This window comes from Anser anser (genome assembly GCF_964211835.1).
Source record: "Anser anser genome assembly, contig: SUPER_W_unloc_7, whole genome shotgun sequence".
Classification (NCBI taxonomy): domain Eukaryota; kingdom Metazoa; phylum Chordata; class Aves; order Anseriformes; family Anatidae; genus Anser; species Anser anser.
The window spans coordinates 95,157-120,326 of NW_028154225.1; the positions used below are offsets into that span (position 1 = coordinate 95,157).

At 42.6% G+C, this 25,170-nt stretch overlaps 2 protein-coding genes across 11 annotated transcripts in view; one reads left to right on the forward strand and one right to left on the reverse strand.

Moving 5' to 3' along the window:
- LOC310888947 (mothers against decapentaplegic homolog 2-like) overlaps positions 1-25,170 on the reverse strand; it is a 93,235-nt gene that overhangs the window by 14,466 nt on the left and 53,599 nt on the right. For all 10 annotated transcript variants that reach the window (XM_083852612.1, XM_083852611.1, XM_083852610.1 and 7 more), the window contains exons 3-6: positions 12,058-12,147; positions 10,704-10,897; positions 10,109-10,243; positions 198-272 (exon numbers count right to left, since the gene is read on the reverse strand). In XM_083852612.1, the coding sequence (XP_083708738.1) occupies positions 198-272; positions 10,109-10,243; positions 10,704-10,897; positions 12,058-12,147 (494 nt within the window). The remainder of the gene's footprint in view (positions 1-197; positions 273-10,108; positions 10,244-10,703; positions 10,898-12,057; positions 12,148-25,170) is intronic.
- LOC310888949 (uncharacterized protein) overlaps positions 294-25,170 on the forward strand; it is a 389,701-nt gene continuing 364,824 nt past the window's right edge. The window contains exon 1 of the mRNA XM_083852616.1: positions 294-2,873. The gene's annotated coding sequence lies outside the window, so the exon portion shown is untranslated. The remainder of the gene's footprint in view (positions 2,874-25,170) is intronic.

The following is a 25,170-nucleotide window of genomic DNA, read 5'->3' on the forward strand; positions in this document are numbered from 1 at the left end:
ACGTGGCACAGTGTTTTAAAAGTGTTACCCTGGCAAAAAACTATTTTGCTCACAAAAGATTAAAAACTGATATTTTCAACACAAAACAACAGGTTGTACAGAGGGCTACTGCCAATATCATTTGGGCTTAAGTCATACCACTATGTAAAGGGATCACAACTAGTAATCCCAAGTCTTGAAAGCAGTGAAAGTTTTACCTGTATCCATGCTTTGGTTCAACTGCTGGTCACTTGTTTCTCCATCTTCACTGATGTATCCTGGAGGTGGGGTTTCTGTTTAAAAAGAAAGTACCCATCTATTGGTTGAATGAATAGGGAAACTTGTAAGATTTAACATTTGGGGGTTTAGTCCTCAAGTCCTCATAAGCTCTATATGATACCTGAATACTGAATTAGAATTTCCTTTTGCTGGACTTTCTTTCTACCACAGGAATTTAAATCCATTACCTGGCTTATTGTCTACATAAGATGTATCATCTTTTGTACGCCTGCCAATTGCTCAAACATATTATATAATTAATAGACAATCCTTGTTTGTTCCATGTAATACAAGATACTTTCACTACAATGAGTAACAATTTTGCAATTGTGATTAACAGCTTTCACATTTAATAGAATTACAAATGAAAAACCATCAGGTGACTTCTACAAAAAAACAAGCTGTCTTTATGTACTATAACCATCAGATCAGACACCCTCCTACACCCTAGAAGTTAAGATTTAAAGGTTATTTTTCAGTTCAGTCCCCACATTCATTTTTCTTCAGTACCCAACAGTTGATTTCACTCATTAACAACTACATTATCTAACCCATTATGATGCACAAGCTATTGTTATTATAAATTCCACACTATCGAAAAAACATCTACTCTTTTAACTAGCTGTCTAAAGCCGGGAATTTTACAGACCAAAGTAAACTCAATAACAAATATAAAGCATTTTGATACTAGATATTTTGTCTAATTTCACAAAAATATCTTCAAATCCCATGAGAGTATGGTTGTTCCTTTTCCCCATTCAAAATGTACTTTGTAATCCAGATAATGAGTTAACCAACTGCCTTTCAGGAAGTAATCTTGTCTGAACTGGGCAAGTGTCTTTTCCTATATATTAGCTACAAAACGTCGGTTTCTTTAGTGAAAGTGGTCAAAGCTAACTGATCTCTACAATCACCTTAGAATTATTTCAAACATCTGATAGATTAAACTAATTTAATTATGTATTATCAAAGAGCAGAAACAAAGCCTTTTGCCTAAGAATTAAAATCAAGTTATATCTAATATCTATTGCTGTACGTCTCTGACATAAGGAAGATCAGAAGGAAAATTAAATCAGTTGATTAAATAAAAATGAACCAAAGGAACTGCATCTTTGGTTCAGTCTATAAAACTACACACTAAATATAGATGTGAAAAAATTCAAGTGAGAATTTAAAAGGAAGATTAAGGGAAATCTTTACTAACAAGAACTATGATGACAAAAATCACATGGTTTTGAACATTTTTATAGAATTCATTGTGATAAACCAGACTCTACCCATCTTAAAATTATTTGTTATACTTAAGCCCACAGACATGGTAAAAGGTCAATAACCACTTCCAACCCAACTCACACCTCCTGTTTCCAGTTGCTAATCTAGGCTGTTTGGCACAGGTTATTTTCCATATCTAGCCTGTCTGAACACAGAAGATCCCCTCTAATCTAGTACTATTAATACTGTTTTAGGGTCAGAGGTGAGCATCAAGACAGCTGGAAAGAAGTGTTCAAGTGCAGCATTAAAGTTCCTAGCAGAGCATGAATACTGCCACAAGTTTGGACAAAGCAGCTCAGCACATCCCAGATTTGGAAGGGCCCTGGAGGCCATCCTGCACCTCCACAATCACTATCTGCCCAGCAAACATACAAGAGCTACACTGTAGGTAAAATAGATCTCTTTGTAGACATACTGAGACAGTATTGTGGTACAGTACTACCACAGTTAGTCTGGTTTACTACTAAAGAAATGTTCTCTGAAGCAGGCTGTCAAGACACACAAGGCTTATCAGAACCTAGCTAAGTAGTCAAGATTAGTTAAGGTGGTCAAAATAAGATACGATTCTTGAATACAAGAGGAGGGTGTCAGTGGCAAAGAGGAGGCAAGGTGTGGTGAGTTGCATAAACATTTTGTAAGAAATGGTCCAGCAATTCGTGCCACTAAGGGGTTTTGAAGGGTTAACATTGAGGCCTGGGTTTAGGCGAGAAAAGAACAAAGGGATTTCTTCGGAGAAAAAACTGCTGACTTTGCACGAATGTGCAGTAACTTCTGACAGCCGGCCAAGAGACCACTAGATAAGGAGGAAAAATATGAGCCTCCCTGTCTCCCTGTCCGAGCGGCCCCCGAGAAAGTAACAAGGACTGATAAGCGGGTGCACTTGGAAGGACGTCGGATTCGGGAAACCAATTATAATAACCCTGCCTCTTCTAGAAGTAGTAATGAATATGTATTAGCCTAGGAGCATAAAAACCAGCCGCCTTACGTAACAGGTGTGCGTCCCGGTGGAGCAGAGACTCCCGGCGCACCCAGCGCTGTTTGCTTGCCTCTATTCATTTAATAAATTGTAAACTTTGATTGTAATCCTATTTGGGACTCAGTCATTTATAACAATTGGGGGCTCGTCCGGGATGGTCTTGGTTCCTGAATTCTGACTTGATCTAGGAGGGGCGCCCCCACCATTTGGTGGCTCCTGTTCGAGTCAGGTCAGGGCTAACACCATCTTGAACCTGAATAAGGGCAAGCAAAGATTTAGATTTTTTTATGAGCTCCCTTTGCCGGCTGCAGCACTATATTTTGCCCGTAATTCTGCGCGCGAAGATCCGAACGAAGACGACGGAGTCGTAAGTATTTAAGGCGTATACCGTTCGGTTGGGTGGGTTTCGGTTGCCTGTGTGTGTGAGAGTGTGACTGAGACGGAACGTAGTTCCGAAGCGATTGTGGAGGTCTTCTAACCGCGGTTCCAATCTCCCGCGAGGGACTTGGCCGGTGAAGGACCGAAGCGATTCCTATAGGATTCGTGGGTGGGTGATAGGTCCTAAACCCCATGCAAGACACTCTCACTAAGGCAACCAAGGGCTGTAGGAATTGCCACAGTAAAATTCCTAGATGGGTCAGACAAAATTGAAGACCCGGGACCAGAGAAAAGGGAGCAAATTACCAGACATACCACCAGAAAGTCCATTAGGGATAATGATTAGAAATTGGAACGATAGGGGCCCCAGAAAAGGGAAAAAGTAAATTAAAAATGGTTCAGTATTGTATGACAGAATGGCCAAAGGAGCCTTTAAGACCACATGTCTTTTGGCCTGTTTTCGGATCCTTTGAAGACTGGGTTTGCCAGGCCTTAAATATACATGTTAATTCAAAGGAACCTTTTAGCCAGGAGGAAAGTGATTATGCAGGATTATGGATCAGGATATCACGTCCTTTTCCAGCCTCAATATTTACACTAAAAGCAGACGAGAAGTTTGACGAAGAAGAGAACAAAAAAATAAAAAATAAAAAAATAAAAAAAAAGGAAAAAGAAAAAGATGATGAATGGGAGTCATTGGATAACCTACCACCTCTATATCCTAACAATCCACCCCCGGTGGTGCATCTTGTAATCCTGTTTTGTTCTTAAATGTTTTGACTGTGTCAAGGAGGAAGGTGGGAGCATTATCTAAGTAACAGTTTAGAAGTTTGGGTATATTCGCGGTGGTGTTCGGTCAGTTTCCCAAGTATCGGGGGAGGGGGGCTGACTGATTATCAAAGTGGTAGAACGGAGAGTCACTTCTTTGGTGGTTCGGGCCTGAGCCCTGGGAATTTGGTAAGAAGGGGGAGAGCGAATTTATTTAGGCCTCAATACCTTTTTAAACCCCCATCTTGACGGATACACAGGAGTGATTCCTTGTTTTGTGTAGGCTTACTAACAAAGTGCATGAGAAAAATTAGCATTTGGCTTGAAATTCGGTCTTATTGAAATGTAAATTTTGTGGAAAAGGTGTTATTGTTTGTCTAGAAGACAGAAGGCTGAGTGCTTCAGGTGTTTTTCTGAAGTCCTGCGGATTTATGATTGGAATGGGGCTCATTAATAATCTGAAATAGTAAAGTTTGTATGTGGAAAGAAGAGTTTAATCCCAGAGAATTGGGACATTTGGGAAGAAGATTAGGAAAAGATAGTAAAAACCTGCAATAAAAAGGTTTGCGTGGAAATTGAAACAAGGGACAGTAACTAATATAAATAAATAAAAGGGAATGGGAAATCAAGGAAAAGGGGAAAATCCAAAAAAAAAGGCGTCCTAAAAAAAAAAAAAAAAAAAAAAAAAAAAGCCTCCTTGGGTGCATATTGGCACATTGGAAGGATATTGTTAGAAATGGGGGCACAGAAAGCAATAGGACTTTCACTAAGTATTGCAATCAATGGTGGCCACTATATAAACTAAATGGCCACTTTATGGATCAATCGACTATAACAGTGTCTTGCAATTAATGTTTTTGAGGAGAGAAGGAAAATAGGATGAAATGTTGTATAGTGATATGTTGTTTCAGCATGTTGGAGGGAAAAGGTTTGGAATTAAGTTGGCCCCTGACTGAGCCTTTGGTGTTGGCATTAGAAAAGTACGGGCTGGAGAAAGATAAAGGAAGTGTTAAAAGGGTTGTTGAAGGTGTTAAAGGTTGTGTGGCATGTAGTATTTAACAGAGCTGTTTGAAGTTGAATGAGCAGGGGAAGAGGATGTAGGAATGTTAATAGTTCCGTCTCAACCCGAGGCTGAGATCTCTAAATCGCGGGTGTGAGCCCTCTGGGGCAGGGGGACCGTGATGGGTCCGAGAGAGTTGTCGTGGAAACAGAAAAGCAGCTAACTTTTGAAACAACCTGAGTTCCTGTGTGAGCTCAGATTGCCAATGGGACCGCTCAGGGAACTTTCAACGATTGCATTCCCCTGACCGACCCCCTCACTGAGACCCTAATCACCCCGGAAATTATGTAAATACTAAAATCTGGTTAAATTGGCTATTGGGAATTGAGAATCTGTTCCAACAAGGTCCAAAAGAAACCCCTATGGAATTTATGGAATTTTTGAATTTCTGGACCAACTTTGAAATGCAATGAAAAAAAAAAATGGACCTGGCTTAAAAAAAAAAAGAGAGAGAGGCAACTGGCTAACCTCTTTCCAGGGCAATCAGCCCCTGATATCAGAAAGAAATTGTCTTAGGCTGCAGGACAAACAACAGTCAGGAATGATGGGGACCTGGGGCATCTACCCTAGCAGGTCCACTAGTTGAAATAAAGCTAGGAAACGAAGACAGGCTTGAATTTTTTGTTGGTTATGGGAGCTTCTTTCTCTGTGTTAATTAGGCTGTAAATGTAATAGGAGCAACATATTCAGTGTTAAATAGTTTAAAAGGACGATTAGGAACTAAGACAACTACAATAATTGGAGCCACAGGGAAAGAGGAGGAATGGTCATTCTTACAACCCCTTGATTTGCGTTTTGGGGGTAAGGAACTAACCCATGAATTTTAGTATGTACCAGAATGCCCGATGCCACTCTTGGGACGGGATCTATTAGCCAAATTAGATGCAACAATAACCTTTGAGGATGGAGAATTAATAATGAAGGTACCTGAGTCCAAAGTAGGCCAAATCCTAATGATCAAAGATAAACCCTTTGTTAATATTCCAAGAGAAGTAGAAAATGCAGTTATAGCAACAGTACGGGAAACAGATGTACCAGGGAAGTCGAAACTGGCACAACTGGTAAAGGTGGAATTAAAGGAAGGAGCCAAACCTGTTTGAATCAAACAATATCCACTTAAGATAGAAGCTAGGCACGGGAATGGTGAAAATTATTGACAAATTTCTCAAATATCAGATTCTGGAAGAATGTAAATCGGAATACAATACTCCAATTTTTCCAGTAAAGAAGCCGAATGGCGAGTATAGATTTGTACAAGATCTTAGAGCAATAAATGAAATAACAAAGGATATTCACCCGGTAGTAGCTAATCCTTACACATTGTTAACATCTGTGAAAGGGAAATATAAATGGTTTACTGTGATAGATTTAAAGGATGCCTTCTTTTGCATACCTCTTGATAAAGATAGTAGAAAATTATTTGCCTTCAAATGGGAAAACATATTGAAGTTTTTGGACCACATATGGTAACAACCGTTTTGGAACAAAGGGGGGGGGGCACTGGTTATCACCCAGCTGGATGATGAAATATCAGGCAATCCTAACTGAACAAGATGACATAACCTTGAAAACGACTAACCTGTTATATCCAGCAGTATTTCTAGGAACCGTTCCAGAAGAAGGACCGTTGGAACACAATTGTGTGGAAATAATCGAACATACGCCAGCCACAAAGATTTGAAGGATGTACCCCTTGAAAGGTATTCAGTGGGAATACCACACTCCGTGGCACCCACAAAGCTCAGGGAAAGTAGAAAGGATGAATCAAACAATAAAACAACAATTGGCTAAGTTAATGATCGAGACACAGCTGCCCTGGACGAAATGCTTACCATTGGCACTTTTAAACATAAGAACTAAACCACACAGTGAGACTGGATTATCATCATATGAAATGTTATATGGTATGCCTTATTCTCAAGGGATGCCCCTAGGGAACAATGTAGTTGAGGATCATAGTATCCAGAAATACATAATTACCATTGGAAGGAGATTACAGGAGATAAGAGAAATTGGGATGATGACTCAGACACCACCTTTAGGATTTGCTATTCATAAAATACAACCAGGAGACAAGGTCTTAATAAAAACCTGGAGAGAAGAATCATTGAACCCCCGATGGGAGGGACTGTACCTTGTTTTACTTACTACTGAAACAGCTGTGAGAACAGCAAGAAGGGGTTGGACCCACGCATCCAGAATAAAAGGACCAATAACTACCGAAGCCTGGAGGGTTGAGTCCACTCCTGGGGAACTGAAACTGAGACTAAAGAGGAACTGATATCCCAGCAATGAGGTTCTGCATGAATTAAGGGCACTGGATAAAGAGGACAAGGCTGAAGGGAGGAAAGGGAGAAGGCAAGACCGGGGTAGGACCCTCCACTGCGGCGTGTATGGTCTACCGAGGGAGGCAACCCCTATGGGTATTGACCGCCAAGTGAGAGTGCCTCGACCGGACTTCTCCCACACCAAGATCAGTTTGTCCTGAGAAAAATAACATGAGAACCTTTTAAACCCATAATAAAATTGTGATTAGTTTTTCCAGGAGCTGGATCACCCTGAAGGGCTGAATGGTAACACAAGCTCTGAAAGCGGGCCCAACCCCATGATTGAAGGCGCTTCCCACACTCTCAAGATTGGACGGCGAAAAAGGCTTATAATATGACAGGTCGCCAAAGAGAACTGAATTGTGACTGTAAGTGGAAACCCAACGTGGGAGCTTGGAAGCGTGCATATACGAGTACAAACGGGGCAGACATTGTAACAGGACCACTCGGTAACAAGGACACTCTGTATTATCACGCCCCAAAGGGTAAAGATGGATGGGATGGTCATTTTCCAAACGGGACGTGGGCCCTAAAGGGACATTATTGGGTGTGTGGCAAACATGCTTACAAGAGGCTACCTGGAAACTGGTCGGGAATATGCTATGGGGGGTACATAAGACCCTCGTTCTTTTTATTGTCACAAACACAAGGAGATCATTTAGGAATAAGATTATATGATGACCTGAACAGAGTGAAACGATCTATAGATACTTCCTTAACCGGGGGTAGTGCCCAAAAATGGGGAAAGGATGAATGGCCTCCTGAAAGAATCATACAGCATTATGGGCCAGCCACCTGGAACCCGAATGAGTTGATATCAGGAGCCCGAGAACCTATTTATAATTTGAACCGAATAATTAGGTTGCAAGCTATCCTCGAGGTTGTAACAAATCAAACAGCGACAGCCTTGGATCTTTTGGCTGACCAATCCACTCAAATGAGAAATGCTATATTCCAACATAGAATGGTCTTAGACTATTTACTAGCAGAAGAAGGGGGAGTATGTGGAAAACTGAACGATTCTAATTGTTGTCTACAGATTGATGATAATGGAAAAGTGGTCAAGCAGATAACAAAGGAAATTAGAAAGTTAGCCCACGTCCCAGTACAAACTTGGAAGGGTATGGATTGGGATTTCTTTTCATGGTTGCCTGGTGAACCATGGGTTAAAAGGATGCTGTTTTTATTTTTATGTGGTATAGTGACATTATTGTTTATACCTTGTATGATACCTTGCTTTACGTTGTTGATACGGCGAGTAATAAATAGCACCCAATTTGTGATGACTTCAGTGGAGAGAAAAGGTGACGTGTCGATAATGATGCTTAAGAAGTGGACACCCCGAGAACTGACTGATGAAATCCAATTGTTACTGACAAAGGTTGAAGGAGAGACACGAATTGATGAAAAAAAAAAAAAAAAGGGAGGAATTGTAAGAAATGGTCCAGCAATTCGTGCCACTAAGGGGTTTTGAAGGGTTAACATTGAGGCCTGGGTTTAGGCGAGAAAAGAACAAAGGGATTTCTTCGGAGAAAAAACTGCTGACTTTGCACGAATGTGCAGTAACTTCTGACAGCCGGCCAAGAGACCACTAGATAAGGAGGAAAAATATGAGCCTCCCTGTCTCCCTGTCCGAGCGGCCCCCGAGAAAGTAACAAGGACTGATAAGCGGGTGCACTTGGAAGGACGTCGGATTCGGGAAACCAATTATAATAACCCTGCCTCTTCTAGAAGTAGTAATGAATATGTATTAGCCTAGGAGCATAAAAACCAGCCGCCTTACGTAACAGGTGTGCGTCCCGGTGGAGCAGAGACTCCCGGCGCACCCAGCGCTGTTTGCTTGCCTCTATTCATTTAATAAATTGTAAACTTTGATTGTAATCCTATTTGGGACTCAGTCATTTATAACAATTTGAAGATCATGTGAGTACCCGCATTCACCTTGAACAGACTTCTTGCAAATAACTACCTGGAGTTCCTTGAGCTCGTTTCCTGTATTTTCAAATGGTGACTTTCCAGTAAGTTGTCTGCAAACACTATCAAAAGCCCTCTGATGGAGTCAATGAAGTATACATAAGCGAAGAAAGCAACATCAAGTTCTAGCATCTTAAATAGCTCTTTAAATATCTCATCCTTAAGTGGCAACAAATTTGGCACCAATTAAACAGAGGAGATCAAATTCATGGAAGTTTTCTTGGTGCCATTTCAATTCTCAGATACATTTAAAGAAAATGCAAGCAACATCCTGTGTAAGACATGTAGATACAGTTTATATACTGCACACATCTGAGTTTCAAGGCAGTCATTCTTTTGGAGAGCCAGGACCTGAATTTTCAGCTTATTCATCAGTCCTTGGATGCTGTAATACAGTTGCATTCAACTTATGAAAAACTTCAGCTTGGCTTGGTTTTATATTCCAGACAACTTCCTGAAGAGGTAGGAAACAGGAAATTGGGACAGGAAACAAAGGTCACTCATCTTACATTTCAGTAAGGACACAGGCTTGTGTGTGCACTGTAGCAGCTCAGTCTTGAATTTTGTTTTGGGGGTAGGGAAGAAGCATTCTTTAGAAGTTCAGTACAGTTACATTGTTCCTTTCCTGAACACTAACAAAAACTGTATGCACACAATTGTAACAAGTACACAAAGCAGACCTTGATCAATTGCAAGCTACACTGCTTTGCAACTTAGTTTTCTCTGCATACTGCACATGGTGGAATTGAGCAGTTTACTACTCAATCTCCAATACACAGCATTTGGCAACACCTACATGTTTATAGAAGTCTTAAACCATAACATGAAGGTCTACTTTGTACTCATCAGCATTTTGAACCTTAAGCTATTGAAACCAAGTAAGCTACTCTGAAACCACTGCAATACCTTTTTCACACAGGATCATGTTCTGCAAGTAACAGTGTTCAGGCTTTCCATTGGAGTTAATGCAGAAAATCAACAAGATTTAATTGGTATGTTTTTCAATTCATTTCATCACTTTGTGAAATCACCAACACTGCAGCAACAATGGAACAAAGATAAGTGTACTGCTCGCGTTGGGAGTTCAGCAAATACCTGGTATGTAATTGCTCTGTGGTTCAATTCCAGCTGGAAAGTTAGTGTTTTCAGGAATGGAATGGGTATAGTCATCAAGAGGCGGAAGCTCTGTTAGAATCTCAGTGTGCCGTGGCACTAGTACAGGAGGCAAGACTGGAAAAGCAAAATTCAAAGTATTAGTAAGACCCTCAAATACACACTTCTATGAACCAAAAGGAAAAAAAACTAAAACATCTAACAATTTCTTCAGATGTTTCTCAGTACTGCTAATACTGCAATCGTACCACTAGTTACCAGAACAGATTCCTGAGGTGTTTTTGAGTAAGACCACTCTATATTAGTGAGACAACTCTTTCATTTTCATGCTGGACCATACCATTGCTAGCAGTACTGGAAGCATTTGTCATTGTTATTCAACACGTGTAAAAATTTTTCAGCATCTTTATTACTAAAAACTTTCAGTGGATGGTATTCTCAAAACCTGTACCTTTAATCATCTTGTAGTTTTGGCAAGAGAGCACATCATCCTTCTATTTTTTTTTAATCTAAAATATTATGCTGAACAAGTGTGTACATACAGATGCTGCTATAAAATCAGAAACAGTCTTCCTACCTGGTGTCTCCACTCTCTGGTAGTGGTAAGGGTTTACACATACTTCATCCTTTTTAAGATTAAAAGCATATTCGCAGTTTTCAATTGCTTTAAGTTCATGGTGACTGTGAAGATCTGGCCAGCGCCACAAACGACAGTAAATAACATGTGGTAACCCTTTACGATGAGATACCTGTAGTCGGCCATCAAGAGATCTACACGGGAAAGATGTTGAGAAGTATTTACAGACTGCACACTGTCTCTTAATCACTCAAGCAACAGTGTACACACATGGGAAAGGCAGTTTGTTCATTTTCAGAGTTCACTCAATTGACACTATTAGTGACATTTGTACTCTTGTTAAAAGGCTTCAGATGAGACAAGTGATGATATCAAACAGCATTTTTACTTTTTTGAGGATGTTCAAATTATTGCCAGTGAACTTAGGGTTCAATAAAAGCCACTTTTACCTCCAACCAAGTATTTAGGTATGCTTCACATATTTAGGTATGCTTCACATACATTTTTTAAAAAGTCAAAAAACAATTGTTGAAAGAAAAACACACATTTAATAGTCCCTCCAGTTTCTTAACCTCAAGGCTTTGCTGTGGCACAGATGCTTTATGGCATTAAGCATAAGAACTCCCCCAGGACTGCAAATAAGCCTCTAAGCAGTCAGCTGCCCACATGATCCACATGGCAGTATAACTGTAATGCAAAAAGCATGAACACGCATCTCCTAAGGGCTGTACAGCTTATCTTCTTGACTTCATCTGCCTTGCTACCAGCTGAAAATGTTTTGCTAGTTTTAAGACTGACTGCATATGCTTACACAAATGCAGATGTTTATGATCGTTATGGGATGGGAGACAAACGTCAATACACAAATCAAGTAATGTGACATGAAAAAAATAAAGACCCTGTTTAGAATTTGCCCACCATTAACTACTGAAGAATTTACAAACAGCTCTTTAGTAGCTCGTATCTGAGCCAATTAGCAAGGTTTAACTGAAAGCTTGTGGCATACAAAGCAGTTTAAACGCTCTGTAAGATTAGGTCTAAAGAATTAAGTAGCCCAACTTTGTTAATATAAATACCAAATCACATTAGAGCTTGCATTTAACAAGTCTTCCCATTCTTTCAAGGGCACTGGCATGAAAAAGGAATATTCCGGAATTAGAATTTCATTGGTCAAAACATCAGCTGAGAACACTTGGATTTCTACACCGGCAAGCAAATATTTTAAAATGCTGTACCACGAGAGGCCTAGGAAGCATTTTAGTCTATTTTACAGCTAAAGCATCCCATTACAGACCCTCCAAATCCAATCCCTCCCACAAGTTTTCTATGATGCGATAGAGGGCAGAATATTCACCTGGTTTGTTCAGAGAAGCTGTAAAGGCCTGTTGTATCCCACTGATCTATCGTGTTTGGTGTACTCAGTCCCCAAATTTCAGAGCAAGTGCTGTGCATAAATTGAAAACAAAAACAAAAAATTGATATGAATATGGAATATGGTTATTCAAAACACCATGATGTCAAACATGGAAAAATGTACAGAATACTTCCTTTCACATAGAAGATAGAGCGTTATTAGACTTGCATTTAAACAGACATCTCATGCTATATTTTCTATATGAAGGAGGCTATCAAAATGGAACACGTGATTCAAGGTAAATGATAATGTTTTTAAAAGGTGAACAAGTTTTCTGACCAAGTAGTCAATACAGCTGCAACGTTCCTTAAAACAGGCAAAACTTTAGCCTAGCTCTTAAAATTCAATTTTCGAGGGTAGTTTCAGGTCTGTTGGTTTGTTTTGTTTTTGCTTTTAAATATAAGCTGCCCTAAAATTACAAACAAAGGCCATGTGTCTGAATCATCACAGCCTAACTTTAAGGTACCATCACTTCAGCAGTCTCATTCTCCATGCACGTACTAGTTTACCGCTTTTCCCAAAACAGGGACACTCACTGAAGAAAACCATGTTGCAGCTGATATTTCACACTATTTTACGTACTCTCATTGATTAAATAACTGAAAACTATTTTCTTACGCATATAAAACATATTGCTTTTCCTGTGCCCCCTTTTCCAACACTCCCACCTGTTTCCTTGCCACCTTCTTTCTCTGGGGTGTCCTGGGTTTCAGTGCAAGTTATGGCTCCATCATACAGTCACTTCTGAATACTGTTTCTTTTCATAGGGCTTGGAATATGCTATCAACTTTAATAGTTCAAATATTTATAGAGAAAAAATAATAATATAAGGTATTGTTCATCATGCTCTAAGGGCTATAAAATTTTACTTTTGAATTTGTTGACTTGAGTCTTGTGAAGCAACTCTGTGACAAGAGGGGGGGGGGGGGGGGACTCGATTGTTCTTGTGCACACCGAGACCGATAAGCTGCACTTTTGCTACCCTGAGCCAATGACCTGTCATGTTTTTGACAAAATGCTGTACTCTAGTGAACTCTTGCTCATTATAATACTAAAACACACCTCCATCCCAAAAGCCACCCGCCTCCAGGATGCGACCACCCCTCACTGACCATGTGCTCTGAATTTCTCAGAGTCTATACCTTTAAATGAAGGCGAGAAAACTTTTCACCAATCACAACTAAGATATGCTTGACTAGAGTCACTCAAGCTCCACCTAAAAGATAGATGGCCTAAGAGAGAGGGGATGTTAGGGGAGATACCATCATGAGGACCTCTTGATTTCTGGGATCAGTCGACAGGCTGAGCCTCTCTTCCCCCCCCCCCCCCCCCCCCCCATTGGGACGCCTTTGGGTGAGATTTGAACACTTGGTTATACTGGGTGTCTCCGTGGAAACTTAGAAATCTCTATAGAGTCTTTGTGCCTTTTAATGCATTAATAGCCAGCCTGTGCACCTGTGTATTTCATGCATGCTAGCTTGCTTTTGCAGACAGTAAATTATCACCAGCAATCCAAAGAACCTGTGTACCTGTTGCTGTTATAAATTGCACTTAACTGCATCGTTCCTAGCTGTGACAGTTCTCATTGAGCACGACTAGAGTGAGGGCATGTTACATTGTTGGAGAATCCGTGATTGTGATAGTTCAGTACCCTGAATCCAACTGGACCTGTAATGGTTGAACAGCTACACCCCTTAACATGACAAAGCACTACAGAGTCTGCAGGAAATGTATGATCTGTATGAGCAAATGTAGTCAATTTTACCATTCATTGGGAGAAACATCTAAGGAAATGGTTTCCCCACTCTCCTCAAACAAGATCCACTGCCCAAGAGGTGCAAGACTTCCTCCTACTATGTCACCCAGCCTAACCTAGGACTCTTAATATTCATACACACACATTCAGAATGAGATTTCTGACCACCATCAAAACATTCTTCATACACAGCACCTCCGTTAGCCTGCAGTTACTGCTCCTATACGTGCTCATTCACACACAAACAATAGCCTGGTGGAAGGCTGAGACTCCTATTCATTCCAGATTGCTGGTGGCTATAAAGAAGGTAACTAAAGAAGGTAACTGCATTCTGAAAGATGCTTAAGCAGCCACTAAAACCATCTAATAAACGGAGGCACAGACTTAGTGCCCCAGAATAAATAGGAAACATTATCTCCTAAACTTACCTTTCTGAAGTGTCCCAAACCCCTCAGGGGGGAAGGTTCCTTCTTTGCCTTACTCCATAAAGATTTCAGAAGAATCGAGGACTAACAGTTGTACTCATAAGTTAAGTCGCATCTGGAAACATTCCCAGGCCCTGGAACATGATCATGTATGCTAGAAAGCAGCTAGGACATTCCCCAGCACCGCACTGTGCCAATTAGTGCTCTCCCACTCAATTCCCAGGTCTGAGAGTCGGCACACAATTGGGACCGCTTGCACTGGGCAGTTCAGCTGCAGCTACCCTGCCCTGGAAGCAAAGAGCGTAAAAGCATGGACACAGGCAGTCCCGAGCCAGTTGGCCACAGTGCCCGGGAACATTCCCAGGCACGTTTAATTTATTAGGAGCGAAGTAGCCAACAAGTATCACCATTTCACCTTTAGTGAGCAGGCTGCCCTGAGGCTGAAGCCTTGAAGCACACTTCAGGCTTCATGTTTTATAGAACAGCTTTTTTTGTTGTTGTTGTTTTGAACCCATTGTATATTGCAGCACTGGTAAGCCATCATTGTTTCCAAAATATATTTTGACTCCTGCAGCCAAGCAGGACTTAAATCTTTCCTGTGTAGACAGGGCTTAAATATACCCCAAAATACAAGCTCAGCGCTAATACACCTCCTCCCAGCAGAGTGGACACATTTATTCCAAGGAGCATTTTCATAGCTGGTCTCAATACAATTTAACTGTTGACATAAACGAGGTCAACTGTTCAAAAGCTAGTTTTGCTGTTGATTTTTATTTACTCATTTTATTATCTTGAGGGTCATCACGCGGCACTTGCAGTGCAACCAGGTGATGAGGCCCAGTCAGCATGGGTTTATGAAAGGCAGGTCCTGCTTGACGAACCCGATCTCCTTCTATGACCAAGTGACGCGCTTGGTGGACGAAGGAAAGGCTGTGGATGTGGTTTACCTTGACCTCAGTAAGGCTTTTGACACAGTTGCCCACAACATTCTCCTCAAGAAACTGGCTGCTCGGGGCTTGGACTGGCGTACGCTTCGCTGGGTTAGAAAATGGCTGGATAGCCGGGCCCAGAGAGTTGTGGTGAATGGAGTCAAATCTGGTTGGAGGCCGGTCACTAGTGGTGTCCCCCAGGGCTCGGTACTGGGGCCGGCCCTCTTTAATATCTTTATCGATGATCTGGATGAGGGCGTCCAGTGCACCCTCAGTAAGTTTGCAGATGACACCAAGCTAAGTGCGTGTGTCGATCTGCTCGAGGGCAGGAAGGCTCTGCAGGAGGATCTGGATAGGCTGGAGCGATGGGCTGAGGCCAACTGTATGAAGTTCAACAAGGCCAAGTGCCGGGTCCTGCACCTGGGGCACAACAACCCCAAGCAGCGCTACAGGCTGAGAGATGAGTGGCTGGAAAGCTGCCTGGCCGAGAAGGACCTGGGAGTACTGGTTGATAGTCGGCTGAATATGAGCCAGCAGTGTGCTCAGGTGGCCAAGAAGGCCAACAGCATCCTGGCCTGTATAAGAAGCAGTGTGGCCAGCAGGTCTAGGGAAGTGATTGTGCCCCTGTACTCGGCTCTGGTGAGGCCGCACCTTGAGTACTGTGTTCAGTTTTGGGCCCCTCGCTACAGGAAGGACATGGACGTGCTCGAGCGAGTCCAGAGAAGGGCGACCAAGCTGGTGAGGGGTCTGGAGAACAAGTCTTACGAGGAGCGGCTGAGGGAGCTGGGCTTGTTCAGCCTGGAGAAGAGGAGGCTCAGGGGCGACCTTATCGCTCTCTACAGTTACCTTAAAGGAGGCTGTAGAGAGGTGGGGGTTGGTCTGTTCTCCCACGTGCCTGGTGACAGGACAAGGGGGAATGGGCGAAAGTTGCGACGGGAGTTTTAGGTTGGATGTTAGGAAGTACTTCTTTACCGAAAGGGTTATTAAGCATTGGAACGGGCTGCCCAGGGAGGTGGTGGAGTCACCATCCCTGGAGGTCTTTAAAAGACGTTTAGATGTAGAGCTTAGCGATATGGTTTAGTGGAGTACTTAGTGTTAGGTCGAAGGTCGGACTCGATGATCTTGAGGTCTCTTCCAACCTAGAAATCTGTGATACTGTGAAATCACCATATTCTGTGGCCTCCTGCACTTCAAACAAGCTTGCTCTAGGATACTAACATTGCCGCTTTTGCAGACCCTACAAAATTACTGAATTTTAAGGGACTTTAAGAATTCAAACAATCAAATTGGCTTAATTTTCCACGTGTTCTGAAGTTCCAGCAAAAGAAGATGGAGAAATGCTCTAAAGATACTTGCAACAAGGAACTACTAAACCCAGGGATTTTCAGGGAAAAGTCAATGTTCTAGCGAACATTTGCTACACACACAGCCTGGGACAACTCAGTCCTGCAATTCCAATGTCAGGACTGACCAGAACACAGATGTGGTGAAGAAAGGGTCAGACAAGTTATAACTGGGTGGAACCAACGCTACTTCTGCCTAAGCCTTTCCCTAAACAGGAAGGGCTGCAAGAATTGGAGTTTCAACCTTTTTATCCGCTTATAAGGAGCAGCATCTCAGATGATATTACACAATTCTGGCAAGAAGAATCTTTAACGTGGCTATCAGCATGCAACAGTACAAAGTATGCCTTCAATTCTTCCATTTCATTATTTCTTTTAACAGGAAAATCCAAGCTCCAAAAAAAACCTACTCTGGGCAAGAAATTACCTAAACAGCAGAGAGCTGTAGCAATGCTTCACAATTTTGAGACCAAGTGCCCAAACCACTTCTCTTTAGTAAGACGCACAATACTGACACATAGGAAAAACATGGGTGCAGGAAGAACAAAGATAACCAAAAAATCTTTGTATTGTGTAAGTCTACATGGTACAGATGATGTTCCCAATCAGCATAAACAGTGCAAGCTATCTTACTTGAATAGTAGGCTTACTTGATATAAGCCTACTACAAAAGTGGACATCTACTTCAAATAAGTGAATTTTTAACCTGCCCATAAAGAATTGTGAGAAACACTCCGTAGCCAATAACTTAGGCTCAGGCGAGGATCTCAGTGAAGTAGTAATTTATTCGCGATTGCAATGGCGGGCGCCCCACAAGCAGGAGAGCGCACCTACTAGTTCCAAAACCCAGTTTATATACTTTTTGATGACAGGACCCTCCCCTGTTTCCCCACTGGAGTGGGTAATCCAGGTTCACAATCTATCTGATGCTTCACAGACAATGCCTGGCCTTCAGTTGCCGGCCTGTTTTTGAGGTGGTAATGTTTTCTCCCCTTATCTGGCTTGACTTAACATAGTGATTTTCACCTGATTGCTCTAAGGAGTCTGGTTGTCTGCATTTTAGGAGGTCACCTGCTGAGCTTTCTTATCACTGTAAGCATATCTCAATACCACATTCCTTCCTTCTATACAATGTAACACTGCAAAAACAACATTTCTATTCCCACAATTCCCCCCTTTTCTCTTTTTATAATTTGTTGATTTTTGCAAAATTTTTCTCTAAGGTGTAATTTGATAGATGTCTTCCTCTTCTTCACTTTCTTTGCTTTCCATTTCCTCTAATATCATCATCTTATCTGAGTAGGGTGGTGGATCCATGGTCATTTGTTTCAAAAGTGCAATTTCAGTAAACCGCTGGACAAGTCCCCTTACACAGGGGATAATGCAACAACCAATGGCTGTCAAAACTCCTGCTACTACAATCAAGGATGTAAATATGGACACTACCGTTCCTTTCCATTTACCAAACCAAGATTCCAACCATCCTGTGATGGAAGTGTCTGCTCCTGAGTTTTCTGCCAATTCATTGGCAAGGGTGGTAAGCCCTTGCAATGCTCTAGTTACTGTGCCATCCGGGGCAGTATTGTTAGGGATAAAAGTACAACAACGGTTACCCAGCATCACGCACACACCACCTTTCTCCGCAAGAATCATATCTAATGCTATTCTGTTTTCCCAAGCCATTTTGCTGGTGGCATCTAGTTGTTCAGCGATTCCTCTTATCGCATCTCTTGTATAGTTTATGAATCTCTGCTGATTATAATAGATATAATTAATCCAATCCACATTTTTATTAATTGTTACCCACCAGAACAGTGACTCAAACCCTGTAGCAATTTGATTCCTGGCTTTACATCAGGAACTCCTCTAGGCACCCCAATAGAATCTATGTACGCTCTATCATCAAATGATACTCCTAAGCTTCTTTTTCTTCTTCTGGGTATTTGTGATGTTTCTCTTTCAAATGCCAGGGTGAAGGGTATAGCTAATTGAACAAGCGCACAAGTGCCTCCCCAGTTAGATGGCAGGATGGACCGTAAGATCTTCCCTCCACAGTACCACCGGAGATCTGCCCTGGGGATCTCAAGTCTTGAGCAGTTTCCCATCAAGTCCTTGGTAGCATTCAAGGTCCTCGTGCACAAGGCAAATTCTCCCAGATGCCGGGTAGCACTCACACCCTGCCGTGAGAGGCAAGCTGTATGGTTACCTATAGCTGTGGAGAATGCAGGGGGAACCCTGATATTGCTATCATGCAAGGAAGGGAACAGCAAAGAGAGAGACTTACAGGCCTCACTTCCCCAGGCAGTCTCTTCTTGGTACAATGCAATCATATGTCGCATCCCCTGGGAATCCTTGGTCCACCCCAATGGGCAGGGCACTATTTGGGCAACCGGTCATCCCGAGGCACAAGCATAGCAATCGCTATGGTTGAGACTCTGGACAGTATATTTGACCCATTCTATCCAGGCATTCATATCCCCATACCCTGTTTCAATCTCAAATGTTTGAACTGCCGCATTTCAAAGAGGGCCTCCTGTTTTCTCCTTGAGTTTCTCCCTTTCTCTGATGGCAATAGAGGATCGTTTCCATACAGCTATTCTCAACCTGGCTGTTGGGTCTCTCCCAGTTATTTGTTCTCTCTGCTCAATTGTCGTTGGGCATTTAAATCTCCACAAGCTAACACCTCACAAGCATCAAACATGACAGATTGTGGTACATAACCCTCTGTCACATTCACCCATATTTCTATGGTATATCCCATCTTACTATTATCTGATCATGCCTCTTCCAAGTTGCCAATTGACCAAGGCTTTCTCTGAGGCCTACAATCACTAGAAACAAAATTAATAATTGATTTTCCCCTGTCATTATTTTTAAACCTTAGGTTTCCAAATAATTATCAATACAAAGAATAAGACATACACTACTACTATAACAAACCCCCCTTGGGAACACTTCGATTCACTATAGGTCTCTCCTTTCTCTCAATCACAAGTCACACTCATTAGTTACCTGTGAAAATAAAAGGTTAGTTTACAATTGCAAGCTCTTATCCAGCTCAGAGTCCACTATGAGATTTTTCTCTTCGATTTCAGCTTCCAACAAGTCTTCTGTAGGAACAGCTTCCCAGGTACTAGGGTTGACGGATACCTTCACTCGAGTATAGTGAGTCCAACCTTTTTCTGCAGTTCCTATGGCTGTTTCAGTGGTTAGTAGTACTTGGAAGTGTCCTTCCCATTCAGGCCGGAGTTGATCCTTTCCAGGTCTGAATCAGGACCCAATTTCCCACGGGTCCTGAGAAATGACAAAGAGGACAACCCCAGAATACAGTTCTTAAGAAAACTCTCTTGTTTCAAATTGTGGTATCTCATCCCTTCTGCCCAGATAGGGCAATCCGAACAGCATCTCATATGGTGAAGTTCCTATATCGTTTCTTGGTGCTGTTTGAACCTGTAGGAGTGCTAAAAGTAAACATTTTACCCAAGGAAGTTGGGTTTTTAACACTAATTTAGTTAATTAGTGTTAATTAGTTAAACTAATTTAATTAATTTAGAGGAGGCTCACGGGCAACCTTATCGCTCTCTACAGTTACCTTAAAGGAGGCTGTAGAGAGGTGGGGGTTGGTCTATTCTCCCACGTGCATGGTGACAGGACGAGGGGGAATGGGCGAAAGTTGCGACAGGGGAGTTTTAGGTTGGATGTTAGGAAGTACTTCTTTACCGAAAGGGTTATTAAGCGTTGGAACGGGCTGCCCAGGGAGGTGGTGGAGTCACCATCCCTGGAGGTCTTTAAAAGACGTTTAGATGTAGAGCTTAGCGATATGGTTTAGTGGAGTACTTAGTGTTAGGTCGGAGGTTGGACTCGATCTTGAGGTCTCTTCCAACCTAGAAATCTGTGATACTGTAATACTGTAATTGCTTCTTTAATGTCTGGTTCATTCGCTTTACATTCCCAGAAGAGGAGGGGTGCCAGGGGGTGTGAAAATCCCATTCAATCTCTAAGGCCTGCATTAACCCTTGCAGTACTTGTGAAGTGAAATGACTTCCTTGATCTGAATCAATGTTTTCAGCTATCCCATATCTAGGGACTATTTGCTCCAGTGATACCTTAGCCACCGTGTTCGCAGTGGCAGATACAGAGGGGAAAGCTTACACCCATCCAGTCACGTGGTCAATTAGGACAAACAAGTACTTAAGTCTCCCTGCTCTAGGTAACTCAGTAAAGTCTACCTACCTGTACACTTTGGAAAGGTTGAATCCCTGGCTCCCGTCCCCCTCTAGGTGAGTTACGGATGACCTTTTTATTTGCCTTTTGACATATGGTACATCCTCTGCATATTTGCTTCACTAAAGTGTATATTCCTACACAGACATACTTTCTTAGCACAACATCACACATTGCTTGCACCTCCCAATGACTCTCTTGATGTAAAACGATTAATATTTGCCTCATTGGTGCTTTATTCAGCTTTTCTCTCCCATCAGGGAGTATCCATTTTCCCTCAGACTTCATGGCTCCTGATTCCTTAAAAAAAATCTTTATCTTAAAACTTTTTAGTTTTCTTAGTTTTCAACAATTCCCTGAATCCTCTCTGGATTTATTCTCCGTTTTCCCTCAGACATTAGATGCCTTAAATACCTGTATTGTAATTTATTTTTCAATACTCCCAAGCCCTGCTTTCCCAGAAAGTTGAATAGCTTGTTAGTAGCTTCCTTCACAACTGTTTTCTCCTGTCCTGACAAAAAACGATCATCCACATTTTGTAACAGAAATTCCTCCTCGGGAGGTTGGAATTGCTCCAAAATCTGTTCTAGAACTTTGCCCAAATTAATCGGAGGCCCTGTAAACCCGTGAGGTAAAACTGTCCATATGTATTGTTGCTTCCACCTCCACTTCAGGGTCTTTCCAGTCAGAGGTGAATATATCTTTGCTCTCAGGGCCTGAGAACACCCCATTAATACCACTGTTATTCCAGTCGAACAATTTACTATTTGAGTGCCCAATTTCATCATCAAATCCCTTCCCAACAAGTTAGTCCCTGCCTTGGGTACATACAATAATTGCCCAGAGATCATTTTATCCCCTAGTCTCAGCTTGGTATCCCCCAAAGGTGGCACTGTTATCCCAGCCCCTTCTACCCCCATCACTTTTTAGGGTTTCATTAGTTAATTTAATCCCTGATACTTTACAGGCCAGTAATGACCTAGCTGCCCCAGTGTATTAGGTTTGATGGCAAGTTTTGGGGGGGGGCTGCAGTGGCAGCCCCCCACGTGGAGAATCCAGAAACCACCCCGTGGCAGATAAGGGACAATTTCATCTGGCCCCAGAGGGGCCCACCACTGCCCAGAGCCAAGCCGTGAGCAACACAGTCCATGCCTCTGTGAGAGCACATCCACGAAAACGAACAAACAAAAACCTGCTGCTCAACAGCAGCTGGGAGAGCGAGGAGTGAGAAACCTCCCCGCAGACACCAAAGTCAGCACAGAAGGAGGGGGTGGAGGCGCTCCAGGCACCGGAGCCGAAGCCCCCTGTGGCCTGTGGAGAGGCCCCTGGTGGAGCAGGCTGCCCCCCCTGCCCCCCCCCCGCCCCCCCCTTCTCGATACTTGGGAACCTGACCAAACACCACAGCAAATATACCAAAACTTCTAGACTGTTACTTAGATAATGCCTACATCCTCTTTCCCTGCTCATTCAACTTTCCCGACTCATTCAAAAAAACAGCTCTGTCAAACATTACATACCACACCTTTAACACCTTCAATAACCCTTTTTAACACTTCTTATCTTTCTCCAGCCTGTACTTTCACCAAAGTCTCAGTCATTAGCCAACTTAATTCCATACCTTCCTCCCTCATCCCATTTTCCTTCTCTCCTCCTTCTTCCACTCCGGATATTCCTACCTGAAGTGGCCAGCCTGCCCACACTTAAAACATCCCATCAAAGCCTGTCCCTGCTAAGATTCAGGCCGCAACACGGGTAGCTTTCCTTGCCTGCCATTCCTTCATCTCTCTTCCTCTCTTCTCCATCCTGGCCCTGACTCCCCCTGAAGATTTTCTTCCTCTTTCTCCAACCCTCTGCCTGACTACCTGCTACACTGTCAATACCATTAGTTTCACTCTCTGCTTTTCCTTCTCATCTCCCCTCTTGACACACACATTCAGGGCCTCCCACAGGAGGGCCCCCCAGTGACTGTTCACTACATCCCCCCCACCTTCTGGAGCATTTTCTGTGCATCTTGCCAGGCTTCAATCACAAAATGAACTTTCAAGAGCCCTTGGGATACCGGGTCCTCAGGATTCATCCCCAAGTACTTTCTCATTCTGACCCCAAGTCTCTCATATGATTTCTGTGTTGCACACTAATATTATTCCAGCCAGGATCGGCAAGTGGTTATTTCTGACCTTCCGGTATTACCCCTGGTCCTGGAGGATGAGTTCTTTCCCATTTTTGTATGGCAGCTCTCCTCCTGATCATTCCCATTTCTTTCCCAGTAAACAACATTTATATACATAATTCCCCCCCCAAGAGTATAAGTTAAGTCCTAGGAAACTCCTAACCTCTCTGCTGGTAAGGAGGGGGGGAAGTTCACTTAAGAGGATACACAGTTAGTGTTAGTACTGTTAGTATCAGGGAAGGCAAAATTCTCAGTACCTCTTCTACCTTGTTCTAATTCTTGCCAGAGCCTAGAGTACGCTCTTCTCTAGGGACAGTGTTAATTGCAGTCCCTGTCTCCTTTCCTGGAGCGACTGCTGCTGCCACCGGTGCAATATTAGGATTATAGGGAGCATAACTTGGCTCCTCCTCTGAAAAAAAAAAGGAATCTTATTGTTTACACACAAATTTCAAGCCTGAATTTTCATCAGGCCCGTATTTTGGCCAAAATACTGATGTTTCCTTAATTGGTTCTTTTGTCCAGACTAATACACAATATTTAACCATTTTTTTTTTATCATCTCCTCCAATTTTGAGATTATTTTTCCAATTTCTTATAATTCTTCAGGAAGAACTTTCGGTAGGCACTCCCCCAGGGATATTTCCCTGTCCCCTGGAACTCATATTTCCCATTTTTCCTGTTCTGGAAAATGGGGGTGTACTTCCAAGCACTTCCCCGTGCAAGGATTACTGTACACCAAATTTCCCTGGTGTACTGCCAAGCACTTCCCCGTGCAAGGCTTACCGCACACCAAATTTCCCTGGTGTACTGCCAAGCACTTCCCTGTGCAAGGGCTTACCATACACCAAATTTCCCGAGACTCTTCCTTTCTCTCCCTTATCTCACACTTCGTCCGTCTCCGGCCGCATCCCTCGCGGAGGTACGGAACCGCAGATCAGGACTCCACACTCGCTCCGTACAAAAGTACGTCTCAATCACACATCACACAGAGTCTCACCCGACCCCCAAGGCAATACTTAATATTTCTTACCTTGGTCTGTGCACAGAGTTACCGGATCAATTCTTAAACCCAGAGTGCCTACCTTCTTCCCTTCCCCACTCCTTCACAGATCCTGCCTCTTTAATCAGTCTCGGGCCCTCTGTCAGCTCACCGCAGAACCGCCACCGTGGATGCACAGGACCCTGAAATCAGCGGGGCATGCCTTCCTGCTGCTGCAGCGGTGGGGCTCCCCGGTAGGTGACTGGATCCCGGACGAGCCCCCAAATTGTGAGAAACACTCCGTAGCCAATAACTTAGGCTCAGGCGAGGATCTCAGTGAAGTAGTAATTTATTCGCGATTGCAATGGCGGGCGTCCCACAAGCAGGAGAGCGCACCTACTAGTTCCAAAACCCAGTTTATATACTTTTTGATGACAGGACCCTCCCCTGTTTCCCCACTGGAGTGGGTAATCCAGGTTCACAATCTATCTGATGCTTCACAGACAATGCCTGGCCTTCAGTTGCCGGCCTGTTTTTGAGGTGGTAATGTTTTCTCCCCTTATCTGGCTTGACTTAACATAGTGATTTTCACCTGATTGCTCTAAGGAGTCTGGTTGTCTGCATTTTAGGAGGTCACCTGCTGAGCTTTCTTATCACTGTAAGCATATCTCAATACCACATTCCTTCCTTCTATACAATGTAACACTGCAAAAACAACATTTCTATTCCCACAGAATGAACATGGACAAAAGCAGTTTGAACCACACTTAAGCAATTGCTTTATTGCTTTAATTTTTTTAATTGCTTTATTTTTTAAACTCATTATATTCTTACTAGAAGAATCAAAGCCTGTATCAGAATCCATAATAACAAGATATAAACTGTAAAGGATGAAACAGTCTAGAGTAGATGGAGTGCATCAACGGGAAAACAGACTGAAGACAGATTTTTGTATTTGCAGTATGATTAGTGGCAAAGGACACTGCCCATCGAGGTGAAAAAAGGAACAGGATAAGGTACTGCTCTCAATTTCCTGAAAGATGCATTGCCAACCATCATATTAATATTAGTCTGTGACAGTACAATCTCATCTTAGCAAATTCAGAAAGCCATTTGCATTCTGACTTGCAGTGGCACTAATTCTGAATTAGAAACCTCCATGACTGGAGATGCATCAACACAGAACAGTCCACAGCCTTTGCAGATGTCCAGATGTCAACTAATAAA